Below are 19,269 nucleotides of genomic sequence, written 5' to 3' on the forward strand. Positions count from 1 at the left end.
TGCTCATATACTTTTCACCTGGTTTCACTGTAAATATTTTGCTGTATTTGCTTTCTCTCCCTTGCCCTCTCCCTGCCCTCCACGTGGCAAACACATTTTTCTTTATTTTTTGCATGGATGGGGTGAAGGAGACCTTTGAAAACACATTACAAATATTAAGACAATTTAGTCATAAAAGCTTAAATAGACATCTTATAAGGACAATGGCTTGCATGACCATACCATTATCACAGCCAAGAAAATTAACTTGAATAATATTTAACATGAAACCTAGTTGCCACAAAGATGACTTTTAATTTGGTTACTTTGTTGCTCTGTGATCAACTAAGGCCACACACTGTATTCAGTTATATCTCCTTAGTAGTTTTAACCTAGAACATGGTTCCATAGACTTTTACTTAAAGGGCTGTATGAGTCTGTGTTCATGCTGCTGATAGACATATCTGAGACTGGGTCATTTACAAAATAAAGAGGTTTAATTGGACTTACAGTTCCATGTGGCTGGGGAAGCCTATCATGGTGGAAGGTAAAGAGGAGCAAGTCACATCTTACGCGGATAGCAGCAGGCAGAAAAGAGCTTGTGCAGAGAGACTCTCATTTTTAAAACGGTCAGCTCTCGTGAGACCCATTCACTGTTGTGAGAACAGCGCAGGAAAGACCCGCCCCCAGGATTCAGTCATCTCCCACCAGGGCTTCCCACGATATGTTGGAATTATGGGAGCTACAAGATGAGATTTGGGTAGGGAAACAGCTAAACCATATCAAGGCCAATTAGTAAATATTAGGCTTTGAGTGTCAGATGGTCTCTTTTGCAGCAATTCAACTCTGCTCTTGTAGTGTGAAAACCACCAGGGATGATACAGAAATGAATGGTGGGTTTCCATTCAAACTGTTACAGCAGACGGTGAGCTGGCCATAGTTCGCCAAATCCTGATCTCAAACATGCTCCCTGCCCTTTCCTTGAAGAATCCAGTTGTCTCATAGCATGTTTCACAGCCTGGGTTTGTCTGGTCGTTTCTTCATGATTAGTGTCAGGGTAAGCATTTTTATCAAGAGGTCTACAAAGAAGATGTTATACATTTCCCATTGCATCCCACTGGGAGGCTCATGTCAGTGGTCCCAGAATTTGACCACTTGGTTTAGCTGACATTGACTAGGTCCCTCCATTGGGAAGACGCATTTCCATTTTTGTAATTAATAAGCAGTCTATGAGTGGTAGTTTGAGATCACATAACTATCTTACTGCCCCATCTTCTTATCCAGGGATCCTGTGGTCATCCTGACTGAATCCATTTTTTTTTTTTTTTTTTTGAGATGGAGTCTCGCTCTGTTGTGCAGGTTGGAGTGCGGTGGCATGATCTCAGCTCACTGCAACCTCTGCCTCCTGGGTTCAAGTGATTCTCCTGCCTTGGCATCCCGAGTAGCTGGGATTACAGGCGTGTACCACCACACCTGGCTAATTTTTGTATTTTTAGTAGAGACAGGGTTTCACCATGTTGACTAGGCTGGTCTTGAACTCCTCACCTCAGGTGATCCGCCCGCCTCAGCCTCCTGCAGTGCTGGGATGACAGGCGTGAGCCACCACGCCCGACCAAGATCAATGACTCTTCTCAATCATGCCTTCTGTTTTTATTGGCTGGCATTCTTCTACGAAGAAAAGCTGCCTCTCCTCTTTTTATTCCTGTGTCTTCAATATCACTGTGAATTCATGATTTTTGTTTTTACTCAATTGTTTGTAATTCGTCATTTACATTCTTTAGGTGACCTCAGTTTGGCTAGTGAGGGGCCTTCAAGTTGGCTCCATTCCCGTCACTTTTTGTATATCCTAGCTTTTTGACCAAGATGTTCTAGGCTTATCATGTACTGTCTGTCTTGGACCTGGAATTAGCCATTTCCCCGAGGAACCCGGTGCTTCTTAATGGGGAGTGGTATTAAGAGACCAGCATCTGGGTGTCACGTGTACTCATACCAACTGGTTATCAGAAAGAGCTGCCAATTTTAAAGGCCAAATTATATCTATTTTGTAGTTGTATTTTATGGATTATGGGAGAGGCTGAGCATATTTTCATGTTTTCTGGCCATGTCCATTGCCTTTTTGTGAATTGCTTACTCAAGTCCTTTGTGGGATGTCAATCTTTTTCTTACTAAAATGAGTTAATAACATTATAGCATTTAGAATATTGCCTGACACACAGTAAGGTTACATATTGCTAGAGGATATTACTTCGTGTTTATTCTTTGTTAAAAGTATCCAGAGTAACTTTTACACTCAGTGCGCTGGACACGTGTTGCTCTTCTGCAGTCACAGTGGGGACAGGACCTGTGCCTGCATCCCGTGATGCTGTCTGCCACTGCCCAAAATGTATGGGTCTACAAGTCACAGCTCCCTTGTCATTCACTTGGCTCTGCTTCGTGGTGATGGCAAACATGGGCTGGCACCCAAGCCCTAATGACAAAGGTCTAGGCCCTTCAGCACCGTGTGCAGCCTCTCAGCATGGACAACGGGCCCCGAAGTCACTGCAGCTCACTGTTCCTCTCCCACCCTACAGGAAGTAGATTGGGAAGCAGAGCTGGCCGTGGTCATTGGAAAGAAAGGCAAGCACATCAAGGTGAGGTGGAAAGGTGGGGCTCCCAGGCCAGAGTGTAGCAGAGGCCCCAGCTCCTGCCTCTCCCAGTGCTGACCTCTCACCAACACACGGTGCCAGCTGTCCCTGACCCTGGGAAGCGGTCAGCCTCCTTGCTCCCTGACACTGCCTTGCCCTTCACCCACCTTTGGCTGGTCCTGGCTACTAACACGGGATAACAGCTTAGAGATCCTTTACCAAAGGTGTTGGTGTCACCCGTGATCTAACCTCCTGTATGGCCACATCCCCTGCCCCATAGGCCACAGATGCCATGGCCCACGTGGCCGGCTTCACTGTGGCTCATGACGTGAGTGCTCGTGACTGGCTAACGACACGCAATGGGAAACAGTGGCTGCTGGGGAAAACCTTCGACACCTTCTGCCCTCTGGGCCCTGCCTTGGTGACCAAGGACAGTGTAGCAGGTAGGTCCCTGGACCCTGCCCCCTTGTACCTACCATTGCACAGAAGAACAGTGCTCCAGGGAGGAGTGTGGGTTCAGGTACATGCGGCGCCTGCCCTCCCTGGCCACCCTTTCAGTGCTGACTCTACACAGGGCAAGTCTCTTACCCTCAGCCATGAGTTCTCCCATGGGCTTCCTTCCCAAGCCCCCTAGAGGGAACACAACTGCAAAGGATGTGAAACTGCAGGAAGTAAATGACAACACTGAGCTGATGGGTGGATCAGGCTTCCTGTGGCTGCCGCCATCTGAAACAATCTAAGTTGAGCATCATGGAGCATAGTTATCACAAGGCCCTGGCATCTTCCACAGTACAGGACATGAGAGCCCGTGTGACTCACTCAGTCATTGTGGAAACAGAACAGCACCGACCACATACAGTGAGGAGACAGTGCCAGGACGGGGGCAGTGCCCCAGAGCGTAGAGCGCAGCCTCTTAACACAGCCACCCACAACTGTGGTGGAGATGGGGGGAGGTGTCCATGTGGGCCAGCCATGCCAGGATGCCAAAGACCCCATTACCTCACAGCACCCCATGCAGAGTCCTCAGTAAAGTTAAATTGTGTTTCAGCTGCTCTACTTAAGGGGGGTAGAACACTAAGACCACCACCAACAGTTGAAAGTGCTGGTTAGCCAGGATGTTCTTACACTAATCCATCCCCTGCCAGCATCCAGTACACAAGGCTTTAATGTCCCTGCTAGAACCATTACCTCACTGCTTTATAGATGCTAAGTCTTTTTTGTGTATTTGTTTTCTTTTGGATTTTTTTTTCTTTTTCTTTTCTTTTGGAATGGTCTTACTGTGTCACCAAGGCAGGAGTGCAGTGGCCAATCTCAGCTCACTGAAGCCTCAATATCCAGGGTTCAAGCGATCCTCCCGCCTCAGCCTCCTGAGTAGCTGGGACTACAGGCATGCATCACCACGCCTGGCTAATGTTTTTATTATTTTTTATAGAGACAAGCACTCACTACGTTCCCCAGCCTGGTTTTGAACTCCTGAGCTTAATCAGTCCTTGCCTGCTTTGACCTCCCAGAGTGCTGTGATTACAGGCGTGAGCACCAGGCTTGGCCCTGCCCAGGAGACATTTTTGTATCTACAGGTGTCATCCTATGCTGTAGACAGATGCCCTTTTTTTTTCAAAGCAAAAACCTGAGCCATTTTTCTCTCCCTCTTCAGAGTCTGGAACATCCTCTCAACTCAGCCCTGTGACTACTGCCTGGTGCTCTTGGCGGGGATGCAGGGAGGCCTGAAAAGGCCAATGTCTATACAGAAAGTTCTAACATAGAGCACTGAGTCAACGTGGGCACAAAGCTCCACTACAGTTGTGTTTATGAAATACTGGGGGGTTTGAGGGGGGAAAGGGATAACCCCAAGGTACCATCTTTGCATTTCAGATCCACACAACTTAAAGATCTGCTGCCGAGTGAACGGGGAAGTGGTCCAGAGCAGCAACACCAACCAGATGGTATTCAAGACGGAGGACCTGATAGCCTGGGTCTCCCAGTGAGTGCCAGGGCCTGTCCTGCCAGTCCCACTCCATCCACCCACATGTGGAGGCTGAGCTGAGCCCTCCACCCTTGGCTGTGACCACCTCAGCCAGCCCCTGGTCTCACCGGGTCCTCTGGCTTTGCTCCAGGTTTGTCACCTTTTACCCAGGGGATGTCATCCTGACTGGGACCCCCCCAGGTGTCGGTGTATTCAGGAAACCTCCTGTCTTTCTCAAGGTAGGTTAGCAAAAAGGAAAGAGAGCAAGGGCCCCGAAGGCCTGGCAGGCTTGGCTCAGACCTCAGAAGTACAGGCTTGTGTGGATGTGCGTGTGTCTGACGGAAGGGCTGACACCCTCATGGCCTGCTCTGTTGCAGAAGGGGGATGAAGTCCAGTGTGAGATTGAAGAACTAGGTGTCATCATCAACAAGGTGGTGTGATGGCTCCTGCACAGACCCTGGACATAGGATGGGGGCATCTGCTCCCACTCAGCCTAGCCCAGGGAAAGGCCCAGTGACAGGTATGGGCAGGTGCCGGCCCTGAAGCCGCCTCTTCTGGGTAGAAGGGAGGAGGACTGAGCTCTCTTCAATAAATTTGTCAGGCCAAAGCAGCAGCTTGGCTTCTGCTGTTTGTCTTCTTTTGGGCTTTGTTTCATGGGACAAGTCGGGGCATTTTGTGGGACTGGGGAAGAAGAGAGCAAATACACACGCATACGCCACAAAGATACTCCTGGGCTTGGGAAAAGACAACCTGTCTGGTCCCCTTGTTTATCACATCAAAGGAGGGAGAAAGCAAGAGATGGCAAGGGACAATCAAGCCTCAATGATTATATTTATAGACCAGCTAAGGGTTTGCAGCCTCCTCTCCGTCTTCTGGCTCTAGGACACGGCTGTGTTGTGGGGCTGAGAAGTCTCGGCACAGGCTCCTTCTCACAGTTCTAGCTACAAATGAACTGCCGGATAAACTGTTCTAGTCTTTGCTGATTCTCCCGGCTGGCAAAAGTAGGGGACAGGTGGAGCCTGGGGCCTGCAGGGCTCGGCATCTGCTGCAGAACCTGGGCCATGGAAGATGGGCCATGAGTACCCTCAACACAGAGACTGTGTCCACCGGGCCCAGGGGCCAAGCCTGTCCCCCAGAAACCTGCCGTGAGACCTCAGTGTTTTGTGCAAAGCTGCCTCAAAGCAGCCCTAATACCCCACCTAGAAGGATGAGCCAGTGATTTGGGAGACCAAGAGGCAGGAGACCATCCCATCTTCTCCAACCCATCACCACGTATGTTGCTGGAAGACACCAAGTAAATCCCAGGGTCTTAATGAGACACCATCACGCCAGCCCTGTGGGGTGATGGGGACGTAGCTGGGTGTCCCTGAGCCACTCTATCGGGGTGGGAACGGGGACAGAAGATGGTGACAGTGGCTCCTCTCACCCCTAGGTCTCTGAAGGTCCAGATAGCACTGATGGCGAGCTTTGGGTCCGCACACTCTGGAGAGGAGAGAGAGGTGAAGGCTCTAGGTAGGGAGGACAGGGAGCCACTGGGCACAGCGTTCTCTCCTCTTGGGTAAAGCAGCAGCCCAGGGAGGGCTAGAGCTCAGACTGGACAGAAGACCCTCTGAACTCTGCAGCCGCCTTCCTAGAGTTGGGTTCACTGTCCGGCAGGGGGCAGCAACCACCAGCAAACACCCCTGCCTCCAGGAGCCTGGGCTGACTGGCTGGGACTCACCAAAGATCCCTTCTTCCTGGGCGGTGGCCTGGAGGAACTGGAACAGCTGCTCTGTGTAGCCCGACTCTGCGGAAAAGAGAAGACCTAGACCTGGTGCCCTACACAGACAGCCTGCCTTGAGGACTGCAAGGGAACAAGGGCCTCACCAGTATCGGGCAGCTGGCCCTGGTGGAGGAAGGCGGCAGCCTGTGCAAAGGCCTTGAGCAGTGGGCTGAGCAGGCGGCAGAGGAAGAGAAAGAAGTCTGGGCAGTGTGACTGCTGGCTGAGCTGGGGGGGACAGGCCGGGGTGAGCGCAGCTCCCCACCACCTCCCTACCACCTCCCTCCAGGGGCAGCTTCTTGAAACACACCCTGAAGTACCGGCCCTCAGCCTCTTCAAAATCATCACTGTCACTATCAGTAAAGTCCCCACTTGGTTTCCACAGCAGCTTCCTGCTCAGTCGCTGTCGCCCTGTGTCACAAGCTGACCGGGAGCCTGGGGTCTAGGGGCCATGGAGCCATAGTTCTCTGACAATCTGGCCAGGGATCAACCCTATACCCCCAGACCAGGTACATGCAGGTGAATCCAGTAAAAGCAGACCTAGAGACCCGAGAGGATAGCCAGAGCCATGCCACAGCACCTGCTGGGCCAACTTGCAGAGTGGGAGGAAGTGAATTCCCACCCTCAAGGGCAGTGGCCATGTCACCAAGAAATGTGGGGAGCAGGAAGTGTGCAGAGAACCTCAGAGGCACACATGTCCAGTGCTATCCAGAGAGAGAGACAGAACCGGGGCATAGGTGGCCATTTCCCAAGGCACAGAGGAGAGGTGTGAGCTAGGCTTCCCCGCTGCAAGGCCAGGGGCAGTCCACCCCCACAGCACACACAGGGCAGAGGAGGAGCCTGGGGCAGCTGGCTTCAGGGTGTGAGGCTGGAGGATGCCAGGCCCAAGGGAAGGGTCTTGTCTCCAGCTGCCCTCCCTACCTCCTCAGCGACCAGGAGCCCGCACTGGATGAGCCGGTCCAGCACCTCCTGACAGTAGCAGTAGGAAGACTGGCAGGGCTGGGGAGAAAAAGGCACCCATATGGCCTCAGGCAAGCCAGGCACATGATCAGGGGCCTAGCCAAAGGCCGGGCAAGGCCAGACCTACCACCCAGGAGGTTTCAGAGGTAGGGCTTGGGCAGGGTTGGGCCATTCCTGCCACCAAGAGGGGAAGGCCTAGGAGCAAGTGGGCCGTAGGGGAGGCCTGACCTTTAGCAGCAGCAGGTCTTGCGGCAGCAGGTGCATCAGCAGCAGGATCTGGCGGTACAGCTCATTCTGGCTCAGCAGTAATATGCCCTGCAGCTCCCAGGGCCCCTGGGGCGGCACTCTGCCTGCCAGCAGCCCCCGTACTGCACAGGCTGGGGGAGGTGGGTCCATTATGAGGATGAAGCTATTCCTTTCACCACTGCACACACATCCCACCTACACCGTGCACCTCAAGACTCACCACCCACAGCCTCGCTCAGGAAGACGGGCAGCAGCTCAGCACTCAGCCGTGCCAGCTGCGTGAGGCCTGGGCCAGGCCGCGGCACCACCAGCAAGTCGCCCTGGCGGATGTGCAGCAGGGCCACGTGCGCCCGCAGCAGGCTCAGAGAGTGCTTCAGCAGGCTCCGCAGCTGCCCAGAGAAGCCTACATCAAAGCCACGCAACAGTATCTCCTCCGTCAGCCAGGAGAACTCCCCCAGGAGCTGTGACAGGAACACGCCCTGGGTGGGCAGAGCAGGCCTGAGCAGGAGAGCCACACCCCACCCCCCGCCCAGGTCCCCACCACATGGCACCCGCTACCTTCTGGTGCTTGAAGAGCAGCAGTGTCGCCATGATGGCCGTGCTCATCACCGCAGCACTCCCCACACTGGCTGGAGTGGGGCGGGGTGGGGGGTGGAGATGCTGGTCAGGGGTTGAGGCCCAGCAGCCTGGTCCCTCCATTATCTGGCAAGTCTTCCTAGCCACACATCCCAGCTCACCCCAGGGATGAGGAATGTACGCCCGGAGCAGTGGCTTTTATCACACAGGCTGACAGCCAGGCCAGGAGCTGGGGGCCTTTCCCTGGATCTCGTCCTGGGGCCCACACACCAACCCACAGCCTCTACTACAGAGGGCCACTGGAGACGATACTGATGGCTCTCTCTATAAGGGCCCTCTGCACAGGCGCTCTGCTAAGCCCTTACACGTATCATTCCATTCAGTTAACACCATCCCCATCCAAGCTAAGGAGACTCCCCTCAGAAGGCAGGGCTGGGTGTGGCCTTGGGGAAGCAGCTGCAGCCTCCTGGCCTCAGGCCACCATCTTTGTGCATGCACTTAGCTGCTCCCTCATGCCAGCCCTGGCTGCCCTGCTCCTCCTGTAGGAGGAGGGTTCCATTCTTCACATGTCCCCGAGGTACCATAGAGGGTCTCACGTGCAGACACTCACTTGGAATGGAGAACCCTGGTGACTGGCTGACCCAGAGAGGGGACGATTCAGGGACCCACCCCCAAAGGCCCAGATCTGGTTCACCCTCACCACTCAGGACATGACAGCTCAGTCTCCTGACCAGGAGCTGGTCCTCTTCCTTGAGGGCCAGGAGAGGCCCAGTTATGGGAGTCCACTCCTGCTCCTTCTCAGTGTCTGGGACGGCAGTACTGAGATAGAGACACAGATTACAGAATGAAGGGACCAAACACAAAAACAGCTGTGGGAAAGCCTAGAGCTTTCTAAAAGGTGAGGGTGTTCCCCCCTCCCAGCCCCAGGACAGAGGATGGCTTCTATAAACCCCAGTCCCTTCCATGCCTCTGTGCCATATTCTCACACTCAGACTGCTGGGAAGGCGAGTGCCTGGAACTATCCAAGATGACCCCAGAATATGTGGTGAGAGAGGTCTGCTAGTGTGTGTATACTAGGGGGGATACAGATGCTGGTGCTGAAGGGCTGCCTGCCTTGCCCATGAGACCGCACGATCCCATGCCCCTACCATTGGCCCAGCACGATGGGCTGCAGTAGCTGCTCCAGGGTCTGCCGGCCGCCCCAGCAGCTTCTGGCACTGACGATGTATTCCTGCCCAGGACAAGGTTCTTAGGTGGCCTGCGCTGGACTATCAGGAAACTTGCACACAGCCCACTGGAAGTAGGCAAAGCTATCCCTGCAGTGGCTTCGAGGGCCAGACTGCCAAGATGCCTAGGACAGACCCCTTAGGTACTCCCAGCCTTCCCCAGCTGACTCCATACCTGCAGGGAGAAGGGCTGAGCTAGGTGCACCCTGGAGCAGATCCGGCGGCTGCAGCCCCAGTGGCTCCACAGGCTACGTAGCACAGCCAGAGCTCCTGTCCACAGCCCCAGGGGGGCCGAGGCCTGCAAGGAGGGAGAGGATGACTATAGTTGCCAGGGGCACTGCTCTGGAGTAGACATCAGGGCTGCCCACCCATCCTGGTCTCCAGAGGTATACTCTGGTCCCAGCATGCTCAGTTTTATCTCAGGCCCAAACTGGTGCATGACCTTGTCCCAAGCTCCTCTTTTCTTATCCATGACACAGGAAAAATCCCTCCCTATCAAGGTCTTCAGAGGATGAAATGAGATGATGGTAATGGCCTTGGCAGGTGCTGCCAGATGATTCCTTTGTAGCCCCAGCAGCCCTAAGAGGGACTCAGCCACAGGACACAATATTTTGCCTCCTATCTGGAGCTGGTGTCCACCCAGGGGCCCAAGGGCTGGAGGGTCTCACGTTCTCACATGGTATATGTCACACAGTGCATCTGGAACCAGGTCATAGGTGACGGCCACTGGTACCAGCAGAGCATCTGGGACGATGCCCACCTGGACTGCCTGCACCACAAACCCCAGCCAAGCCTGGCCCAGGGCTGACAGCCGTGGCCCCGGGGACTCAGGAAGTTCCTCCAGGAAGATGAGCAGGGGCTGTCCACTAACCAGCAGCTGCTCTATGACCTGGAATAAGTGGGGACAGGGGGTGTTAAGGCCAGAGCAGAAACAGACCCCTGGTCCTCTTAGCCTGGCCCATATGTAACCACTGGGGGCACTCACCGCCTGGACCACAGCCCTTGCAAGGAGCCCCTCAGAGCTGTCCAGGGAGAGGTTGGCCTCTGGGGGCAGGAAAAGCCCCCCAAGCTTCCTCAGGAGAACTCTGTGGGACATAGGGCAGAACTTGATAAGGAAAGGGGCTCTGGAGATGAGAATGAATAACGGGCTAGTGAGAGTCTCAGCTCCCCCACGGCCAGCCTGTGTCCTACTTGAATACCCTGAGGTGAAGCCATGGCCCTAGGCCCTGTGGCTGACCCCTCCATCTAAGCCCCACAGGCCAGACTGCTGTATGGTTGGGATGAGAGGGGCCATGAAGAGAGCTTTAGCAGGGAGCTGCTGCCAACACACCCCAATACACACCCCACCCCAGCCTGCGGCTTCTCCCACGTATGTCTAGAGGCAAAAGCTTTTTACCTGAGGGCAGGGGAGCAGGCGCGGGAGTCCCAGGCCACACGGAGCACACCCAGGCCCTGGGAGAGCAGCATAAAGGGTAGCAGGATCCCGTCCAGGAGGGTTTTGTGAGTAGAGAGGAGGACAAGTGGCGAGCCCTGCTCCGGGGAGAGCCAGAGGGAAGTGCCAACCTGCCCCACCCTGAGGACACAGGCAGCCAAAGACCCAGGGCAGCCCGAGGGAGGGAGGGTCCAGCTGAGAGTTCTTCCTCTGAGCACATTTCCCAAAGGCAAAGGAGCGTTTAGACAACTTTTAAGGTAACTGCACTGATGCACTGACGTAATGGTTGTTAAGACCATGATGGAAAGACATTAGAGGAAGCCCCGTGGGAGCAGGGCCGTGAGACATAAAGGGAAGGTCGGCAAAAAGCAGGGGATTTTTCCCACCAGCTGATGGGGACTGGACTGCTGTATGGCAGGGAGCAGAGAGGTCAGGAAGCAGGACCAGATGGGGGCTGCTCCTCACTTATGGGCTTGGCCCAGCCTCTGCTCTTCTGCTCCCACCATCCCCATCCCAATGGAGGGCGGGCCTTACTGCCTGGGCGGCCTTCTGGACCATCTTCATCTGACCCTTGTGGAGCTGCACATTCAGGAAGAGGCAGTTCAGGAACCGCAGCAGCGCCCAGCTGAACAGCCTGGGGAGGGACACCAGGCATGAGGTGCAGCAAGGAGTGACGCTCAGCCTGGGGCACTTGGAGGGCCGCCCAGTGCTCCTCTAAGGCAGGCCCCACCATTTTAAAGAGGAAAGTGAGACTCAGGGAAGCTACAGAACTGCTTCATGGTAGCGAACACTAAGAAGTAGTGGTGCTGGGACTGGAAGTTCTGACACCACAGTTCATGCCCACCAGACGCTGCTACTCTCCCACAACCTCATGGTGCAGCTGCCTCACATCAGAATCAGAGCATCTGCCTCCATTTACCCTAAAGGAGACTAGAGAACCAAGCCTCTCTCCAGGCAGAACCCAGCCTGTTCTTCGCAAACTGCCAGGAAAGGTCAAATAAAAATGAAGGATTAGTGATAGAAGAAGGAAAGGGGACAACTGCAGGGGCAAAATCCCTGGTGGGCAGGCAGGTGGGGTTGTCCATCCAGCCCAACAGGAAGACCGGCTCTATTTATTTTTTAAGACAGGGTCTTGCTCTGTTGCTCAGGCTGGAGTGCAATAGCACGAACTTGGCTCACTATAACCTCTGCCTCCTGGGCTCAAGCGATCCTCCCACCTCAGCCTCTCAAGTAGATGGGACCATAGGCACGCACCACTGTACCCAACTAATTTTTTGGAAAGACAAGTTTGCCCAGGCTTGTCTATGTTGCCCAGGCTGGTCTTGAGCTCTTGGATGATCTACCCTGCTTGGCCTCCCAAAGTGCTGGGATTACAGGCATGAGCCACTGCACCGGTGTAGGACCAGCTTTAATTTAGGACAGATACATAGCTGCAGTAGCAGGGAAATGTGGCAGATAAGCAGCAAGTCCCCATGTGATGGTTTTTATCTTTCTGTGAAGCATGAGATGCGGCATCAGTTGACACTGGATAAGTCTAAGAAGGAGCAGGCTAGATGGGAGCTCTGGAGGGTGCCATGTGTCCCTGTGACATTTGCACTTAGCAAGGAAACCAGTCCACTGGTGTGTGTTTCTCTAGCAATGCTGGGCTGCTGAGGTGCAAAGAGAAGGCAGACAGTCGGGGGTCATGCCTATGATTCCCTCCCAAGAGCATTACTCGCACCCTGAGCCTGCAATCTCAGCTAGGCTCAGAGGGAAGGCAACACAGACAGGGAGGCTGATGGCTGATGTCAAGGGACATCAAGGCACTAGAAATCTTAACAAAGTCAAGGAATTGTCACAGTGGAGGGCTGGCCAAGGTCACCAACAACCTCTACTTTCTGTCCTTGCTCAGTTGGCCACTCAGCATATTCAAGACAGCTGAGCTTGATACATGCTGCCCCAAGCCCTCCTGCACTCAGGGACTCATTCATTTCCTTGGCTTTAAACACCATCTGTATGCTAAAGCTTCACAGTGTCTCTGGCCCCAACCTCTCTTCTGAGCTCCAAGCTCCTACATGCAACTGCCTCCTCAGTGTCTCCACAAGCATGTCAAATACCAAAACTCTCTGTCCAGATTAGCTTTCTGGGCCAACTCACTTCTCCCATAGCCTGTTCTCTGTACATACCACCAGAAAGTAGGCTAGAAATGGGGCTGTCCTGTAACTTCTCCAATTTCCCTCACTACCCTTGCTCCCACCGTCCAGTCCATCACTGAGTCCTGTTAATGTCACCTCGATCTCTCAATCCACTTTTCAACCTCTACTGTCCACCATCATCTCGCACCTGGACTAACAAAACAGCCTTCCAGATGCCCTTCTAGTCTCCACTCTTGACCCTAATCCACGATGTCATCACTTCCCACTTAAAACCTTGCAGCTGCTTTTCACTGCACTTAGAGATCCGGTCCAAACTTGCACAGCTTTACATGATTTGATCCCTTCTGCCTCTCGATTTCACCTCCCACAGCTCTCGAACCCTCACTTGCTGGCTTCCAACCACGTCAGCTTCTTGAGCAAACCTAGTCCCTCTCCTGCCCAAGATCAAAACTCAGGCTATTCCCTCTAGCAAGACTGTTCCCCTCATTCTTGTACCCCCAAGGCTGGCTCCTTTTCCTCCTCTTGGCTCTGGCTTAAACAGTCTCTTTGTCCCCTTACTGGTATTCTGTCTCAGCCCTGTTCCCTCCTTCTTGCAGCCACGCATATCTGTTTGCCCCTCCATTTCCCTGGAACGGTGCACTGCATGTAACAGAAGCTCAGACCTGTGCTGGGGAATGTGGGGATGGGAGGCGGTGGTGAAGGCAGGCTGCAGCCCACTCTGGTAAACACTACCCAGCTCCCTAGGAGGAGAGTTCAGCACTTCCCCACGCCCAGCCAACACCCACTCTCCAGAAGGACAGTCCCCAGCCCAAGGATGAGTGCCCCTCAGCACAGTTACCTGACCAGGAAGGGACGGGGTGAGGCCTGGATGTGACCCAGGATGCGCTGTACCTCTTTCTTCACAAGGTCAGGAGCCTGGCCTTCGCCAGCGCCTCCTGGGACCCTTCCTGAGAGGAGGTTCTGCACCCTGTGGGGGGGTTGGGAGGAGTGATATGAGGCTGCAGCAGGGAACGGCCTCCAATCTTCACCCTTCTCCTTAAGGAAGGGTCCCAGGCAAAGCTCACGCTCTAGAAGCCTTGCCCCAGCCAGCCCTCTGAACCACCCCTACCTACTGTCATTGTCATCCCATTCAGGATCCCAGAAATACCAGCCAGACCTCACTCCCTGCCTCCTCACCCGGTGCTTTCCTCGATCTTCTGTGGGGCATCCTGGCAGAGGGGGATGTGCTGCTCCAGGGACCACAGGAAATAGCAGAGCCTCCGAACCAGCCAGCCCCGAAACCTGGGCACAGCTCCCAGAGCAGGAGGGAAGATCGTTCAGAGAGGGCCCACCTCCACCAGGGCTCACAGAGGGCTATTCAATCAGAAAGGGACCACACCCCAGTCCCATGTCCCAGGAACACATGAGCAGGAAGAAGAACTGCCTGTCCATCTGTGCCCCATTCCCACCCCTCACCCTGCTGAGTCGGGGACAGGTTCACAGCCTGAAACACAGTGGGCAATCCATACATGCTCACAGAAGGAACTGCAGGAGAGCTCCACGTCTGCCCCTCCCTGCAGGCTTGTGGAACAGAGGACGGGGCCCTTCTTTTTCTATCAGAGCAAGAAAATGGCACCAAAAAGCAGGGCCCCAGCAGCCCTGCACCCAAGGGGCCCTGTCCCCAACCCTGCTCCAGTCTGTAGCTCTGACTACCTGGTGTTCTCCTCCTTCACCAGGATCACACTGCAGAAGCCTAGGTCCGTTATGCTTCTGTGGAAGAGGGACTCCTGCCACAGAGGGGGAGAGACAGCATGTCTTGGGGGACCTTTGCAAACTGGCAAAGAAAAGCCCCTGTGCTGCCCTCTGGTCTCTGCCTGGCGGCCTGCCAAGTCTCCCAGGAGAAAACATTACAGCACCGTATTTCCCAAAGGCGTTTGACCCCAGATCCTAGGCTGGCTCAGGAAAAAGGGGCCCATGCTCAAAACTAAAGTGCTGTATCCTGTACAGAATCACCCTTTTTCAGGTGGCATATGAAAGTCTCCAGGAAGTTATCTTCTCAACAGCAGAGAACAGGCAACCCGGGTCTCCACGAGAAATCTGGGCCCCCTCACCACCATCACGTGGCACGAACCGAAAAAGAGGTCTTCAAGCATGAGCTGAGTGCTGGGGAAGTCTGAGAGGGTGGTGTCCCCAAAACTGAACAAGAAAACTCACACGGGCATGATGAGACCCCAGCCCCCTGGGCACACCCTACCACACTTAGGCCCCTCTGCACTTCTCCCACCCAACTCTCCCAGGCCTGGGAACAAGCCACAGCCCAACCACACAACCAATCCCAGTGCACCCCTTCCCCTGCAAGACAGAGGCAGAGGCATGGGGCAGGGAAGAGCCAAGCCTGGAAGGGCATAAAGGAAGCAGCTTCCCAGAGCTTCAGCTCCCAGAACCAAGCTTCCTGGTTGCGGCCTGGCCCTACCATCACTCACCCAGCTCTTGGGGGTGCAGGTCTGGCAACAGCGACCCACAAAGGGGCGATACTTCCCCAGGAATGGGGTGATAGCCTCCAGCTTCATCCCAAAGCCTGAGGACCACAGGCTAGTCTGGAAAGGGCAATGAGGAGAGATGAGAGGACTCAAAGTCCTTGGCAGGAGAGAGGGAAAGATGGAGCGACAGAGGCTCTAGAAGTAAGGGGCACAGCAGAAGGGGTGGCAGAGCAGAGGGGATTTGAGGAATGGGACAAGCCACACTACCTCTCGGCCACTGGGGCTACTCCTTGGCTGAGTCTGGCGTCTGCCTTCCAACATGGTGGCCATGAGAGCCTAGAAGAACCACGAACCAGTCACCTCTGCCACGCTCCTTGTCCCCACAGAAACCTGAGCCAGGGAAAGGTAGAGGGATGGAGCCATAAGAATCGGAGCTATAATCCAGGGACTCCTGAAGTAACTTCAACCCCCCCATCACAGGACAGACAGACATCACTTAGGCCATCAGCGGTAAGGAGAACCTAGGCTGGATACTAGGGGCTGGCTCAGATCAAGGCCCTGCCCCACACCCACTGGTCCCACAAAGGAGCCAGCTCTTCTCAAAAAGTCTCACAGTAGCCAGGTCAGGGCCCTCCTCAGGCCAATATGAGGGGGATGGGTTGTCTTACCATGCACACCCACCCTGCCATCTCCTAGCACAGATGAGGGCTGTACCGGAGATGCTGATCTTTTCTGTGCAAAGGGAAAGAATAAGGGCTGGACTGAAAAGACGGAGGCATGAGACTGCCAAGGAGGAAGAAGACTATCGCCATGAGGCTACCAGGTCCTTCTCACCTGCCCTTCCCAGCTGCCCTTCCCCTCCCCACCAGGAGACAGCCCTGTAACCACCCAAACATATGGGAATGTGGGCTGGCTAATAGAAGAGGGACAACTGGGGGTCAGAACACAGAGGCCTACTCGCAAGAATGAGCACCTAGTTAAGGACAAGACAGACTTTTCCACAATCACTCCCCTCTCACATTAACGTTCTCCACAGAAGACACCACTTGTATCTCCTCAGCCCCTCCATCCCACCACCATATTTCCCTCAACTAATAAATATGTTCCTTCAAACAGCACTGAACGCCTCCTGGCTCAAAAATTGGGGCCTAGAAGCCCCTCTTCCCTATTTCCCAGCATGACCCTGATGAATAGGCTGCTCTAATCATGTTTCCCCATCCCCACCACACTGTAATCAGGCCCATCTGGGACCCTCTCCTTTCCCAGCCACCCACCCAATTCTGCCCAGGGTTCTAAGTCCACGATGCTTCTGGAAGACCCTCTAAGTCCTCCCTCTCCTCCTTGGGTTCCCCAGCCCAAGCCTGCCGGACAAAGAGCCATTCGAAGCCCTCCTCCAGGACCATGGTTTCATCTCCCTACGTGGTTGGAGTGTCCTGAGGGCAGGGGCTCATCTCTGTATGTCCAGCAGTCCGCCCTGCGTGCAAGAGAGAACCAGGCAGAGCCAGCTGACCCACAGTAACGTCCTCCCAAAAATTCTCCAGGCACGTTCCTCCTTTCCCCAGTCAGCTCAGTTCCCCGACATGAAGCCAATCAATAATGGGATCAGGATCCTGCAGTGCCCGGGGTCTGGGGGGCCACAGGAGGCTCATCCCAAAGGCACTCCGTATCTTGACAATGTTTGCATAGCTCTGTTCACAGACACATGCTACAGCAAGGTTACAAGCCGAGGCCTGTGGTGAGTCCTGCCTGCTCTGCAAGGCGGATATCTGTCCCTTAGCCGAAGACCACCCCCAATCCCCAAATCCAACCCCATTAGTTCTGTGCTAACTCTACCGAAGCAGAGTCAAAGCTAGGGCAAGAGGTTACCCCCATCTGCCAATTACCTCAACGACACAGCTCAGGACTCCTACAGCAGAGGATGTAAACTGGCACCTCGAGAGTAAATTCAACTCATATATATACTCATATATATATATATATACACACACACACACATACACACACGCACACACACACACATTTCTTTGACTATACAACGTGCTGAGACCTTATGAAGTAAAACCAACGTTTAACAGCAGAAGGCTTGTTATATACACATTTTTTTTAAATCAAGGTTTCCAGTCGCGGTTGTAATGGAAAAAGCTGAGCTCTGGCATCTGAGCACACACCCTACAGGGCCCAGCTGGCCGCCGCTGTCCCCGTAGCCCGACCGCAGGAGCCCTCCCGTCTGCCTCCACCTTGACGATCATCGACGCCTGAGCCCGCGCACATCTGCGCGTTCAGCCCTTGATCAAGGGTCAGACTCTAAACCTGCCCCTTTTGGGAATGTTCGCGCCCTACAGAGAGCCGCGAGAGAACCTCACCTTCCTGGCTCTGCTCCAACACGGCCGCGGCGCCCCACAGCCCCGCCCAGGGCCCCTCAGGCCTCGGCTCCCTCGCCAGACCGCGGCGGGCGCTCCCTGAGCTACCCCCAGATCCGCCACAGGCCTCTTTCCCGCCACAGGCCCCTTTCCTGCCACAGGCCCCGCATTCCCGCCACAGGCCCCTTTCCCGCCACAGGCCCCTTTCCCGCCACAGGCCCCGCATTCCCGCCACAGGCCCCTTTCCCGCCACAGGCCCCGCATTCCCGCCACAGGCCCCGCATGGCCGGCGCTCCCTCCCCTTCAACTTCTGCCCAGTCCCCAACAGGCCGCTCAGACCAGGCTCTTGAAGTAGGAAGGCCCCTGGATGATCCCGGTCCGCGTCTGACCTGGCCTCGCCAGGGAGCGGCCCCCGCGCCTCTCACCTCACACCAGCCGCCAACTCCCGCCAAAGAACCAGCTCCACTAGGCGGCCGGAAGGCGTGGACTGCCCAGGGGAAGGGCGCACCGCCCGCCTCGGCGCGTCCGGCTAAAAGGCAGCCCCGAGAACCAATTGGAATGCGCGCTGGTCCAGAAGCCCCGCCCTGCGCCCCGTGCTCCGCGGCGCTCCACGTGGACACGTGACCTGTGCTCGGTGGGCGGCCTGCTCGCTTCAGGTCTCTGCTCGGTGAGCGGCCTGCTCGCTTCACGTCTCTGTGCTCGGTGGGTGGCCTGCTCGCTTCTCGGTCTCTGTGCTGGGTGGGCGGCCTGCTGGCTTCCCCGGTCTCTGTGCTCGGTGGGCGGCCTGCTTGCTTCAGGTCTCTGTGCTCGGTGGGTGGCCTGCTCGCTTCTGAGTCTCTGCTTGGTGGGTGGCCTGCTCGGTTCTCCGGTCTCTGTGCTCGGTGGGTGGCCTGCTCCCTTACCCAGTCTCCGTGCTCGGTGGGTGGCCTGCTCACTTCCCGGTCTCCGTGCTCGGTGGGTGGCCTGCTCGCTTCCCGGTCTCTGTGCTCGGTGGGTGGCCTGCTCGCTTTTCCGGTCTCTGTGCTCGGTGGGTGGCCTGCTCGCTTCCCGGTGTCTGTGCTCGGTGGGTGGCCTGCTCGCTTTTCCGGTCTCTGTGCTCGGTGGGCGGCCTGCTCGCTTCTCCAGCCGGCCCTGGCCCGCGGTGTGAGGGGATTGCTGCAGGCGGCCGCGAGGCCCTGGGTGCCCGAGCTTCAAGCAGGGACTCAGGCCAGATTCTGATTAAACAGGTTATCCTAGGGCTCAGTCACCCCAAACTGGGGTTCAGGCTCTAGCAAAATTCCGAGTTGAGGACGATTAGAAAGGAGAGAACGTCGTCAGGAGACAGCTGCAGTCATGAAAAACAAGTCAGGCCTCCCCAGGGTCATTTCCTTTGTTAATGGGAAGCCTAGACCAGTTGGGAACCTCCCGCAGCCGCGAGGTGCCGAGGTTTCAGCTGGGCCTGTGGCCAGTGCGTTCGTTCGTGTGGTTATTTAAGACCCGACTCCTGTCTCGGCCCTAAGCTCCGCGTGAACAAAGACCTTCTGGGTTCATTCGTGTTGTAACTGTGTTCC

The 19,269-nt window shown here is 55.3% G+C and overlaps 2 protein-coding genes across 16 annotated transcripts in view; one reads left to right on the top strand and one right to left on the bottom strand.

Moving 5' to 3' along the window:
- LOC135964374 (oxaloacetate tautomerase FAHD2B, mitochondrial-like) overlaps positions 1 to 5,179 on the top strand; it is a 32,753-nt gene extending 27,574 nt beyond the window's left edge. For 3 of the 4 annotated variants that reach the window (XM_074010976.1, XM_065526584.1, XM_065526583.1), the window contains exons 4-8: positions 2,550 to 2,609; positions 2,884 to 3,046; positions 4,476 to 4,584; positions 4,718 to 4,805; positions 4,944 to 5,179. In XM_074010976.1, the coding sequence (XP_073867077.1) occupies positions 2,550 to 2,609; positions 2,884 to 3,046; positions 4,476 to 4,584; positions 4,718 to 4,805; positions 4,944 to 5,006 (483 nt within the window). In that variant the 3' untranslated portion in view covers positions 5,007 to 5,179. The remainder of the gene's footprint in view (positions 1 to 2,549; positions 2,610 to 2,883; positions 3,047 to 4,475; positions 4,585 to 4,717; positions 4,806 to 4,943) is intronic. The other variant, XR_012421857.1, reaches the window with a different exon arrangement.
- Positions 275 to 18,208, bottom strand: GPAT2 (glycerol-3-phosphate acyltransferase 2, mitochondrial). 12 transcript variants are annotated; one of them, XM_065526579.2, is made up of 23 exons: positions 18,145 to 18,208; positions 15,627 to 15,749; positions 15,363 to 15,476; positions 14,593 to 14,666; positions 14,077 to 14,181; positions 13,739 to 13,867; positions 11,300 to 11,399; positions 10,730 to 10,785; positions 10,319 to 10,418; positions 10,010 to 10,222; positions 9,509 to 9,631; positions 9,256 to 9,338; positions 8,808 to 8,926; positions 8,090 to 8,160; positions 7,752 to 8,010; positions 7,514 to 7,662; positions 7,247 to 7,324; positions 6,636 to 6,767; positions 6,433 to 6,553; positions 6,287 to 6,352; positions 5,993 to 6,048; positions 5,836 to 5,900; positions 5,291 to 5,620 (listed from the first exon to the last, which is right to left on the bottom strand). In XM_065526579.2, exons 2-23 carry the CDS (start codon positions 15,687 to 15,689, stop codon positions 5,536 to 5,538), a joined length of 2,361 nt encoding a protein of 786 aa, XP_065382651.1. In that variant the 5' UTR covers positions 15,690 to 15,749; positions 18,145 to 18,208; the 3' UTR covers positions 5,291 to 5,535. The 12 variants fall into 12 exon arrangements, 11 of the variants coding, with proteins under 11 accessions (XP_065382653.1, XP_073867076.1, XP_065382654.1 ...); XM_045368835.3 differs by having other exon boundaries at positions 10,730 to 10,863; XM_065526581.2 differs by lacking the exons at positions 5,291 to 5,620; positions 5,836 to 5,900 and adding an exon at positions 275 to 1,698 and having other exon boundaries at positions 10,730 to 10,863.
- Positions 18,209 to 19,269: the final 1,061 nt, after the last annotated feature.

This window comes from Macaca fascicularis, chromosome 13 (assembly GCF_037993035.2).
Source record: "Macaca fascicularis isolate 582-1 chromosome 13, T2T-MFA8v1.1".
Taxonomy (NCBI): domain Eukaryota; kingdom Metazoa; phylum Chordata; class Mammalia; order Primates; family Cercopithecidae; genus Macaca; species Macaca fascicularis.

Excerpts from the sequence above, each read along its gene's own strand:
- GPAT2 (XM_045368835.3), bottom strand. The coding sequence starts at position 15,689 with ATGGCCACCATGTTGGAAGGCAGACGCCAGACTCAGCCAAGGAGTAGC. Across the intron at positions 14,182-14,592 it reads GTGAAGGAGGAGAACACCAG|GTTTCGGGGCTGGCTGGTTC; the intron begins GTAGTCAGAGCT and ends AGCTGTGCCCAG. Across the intron at positions 7,325-7,513 it reads AAGACCTGCTGCTGCTAAAG|CCCTGCCAGTCTTCCTACTG; the intron begins GTCAGGCCTCCC and ends TTTTCTCCCCAG.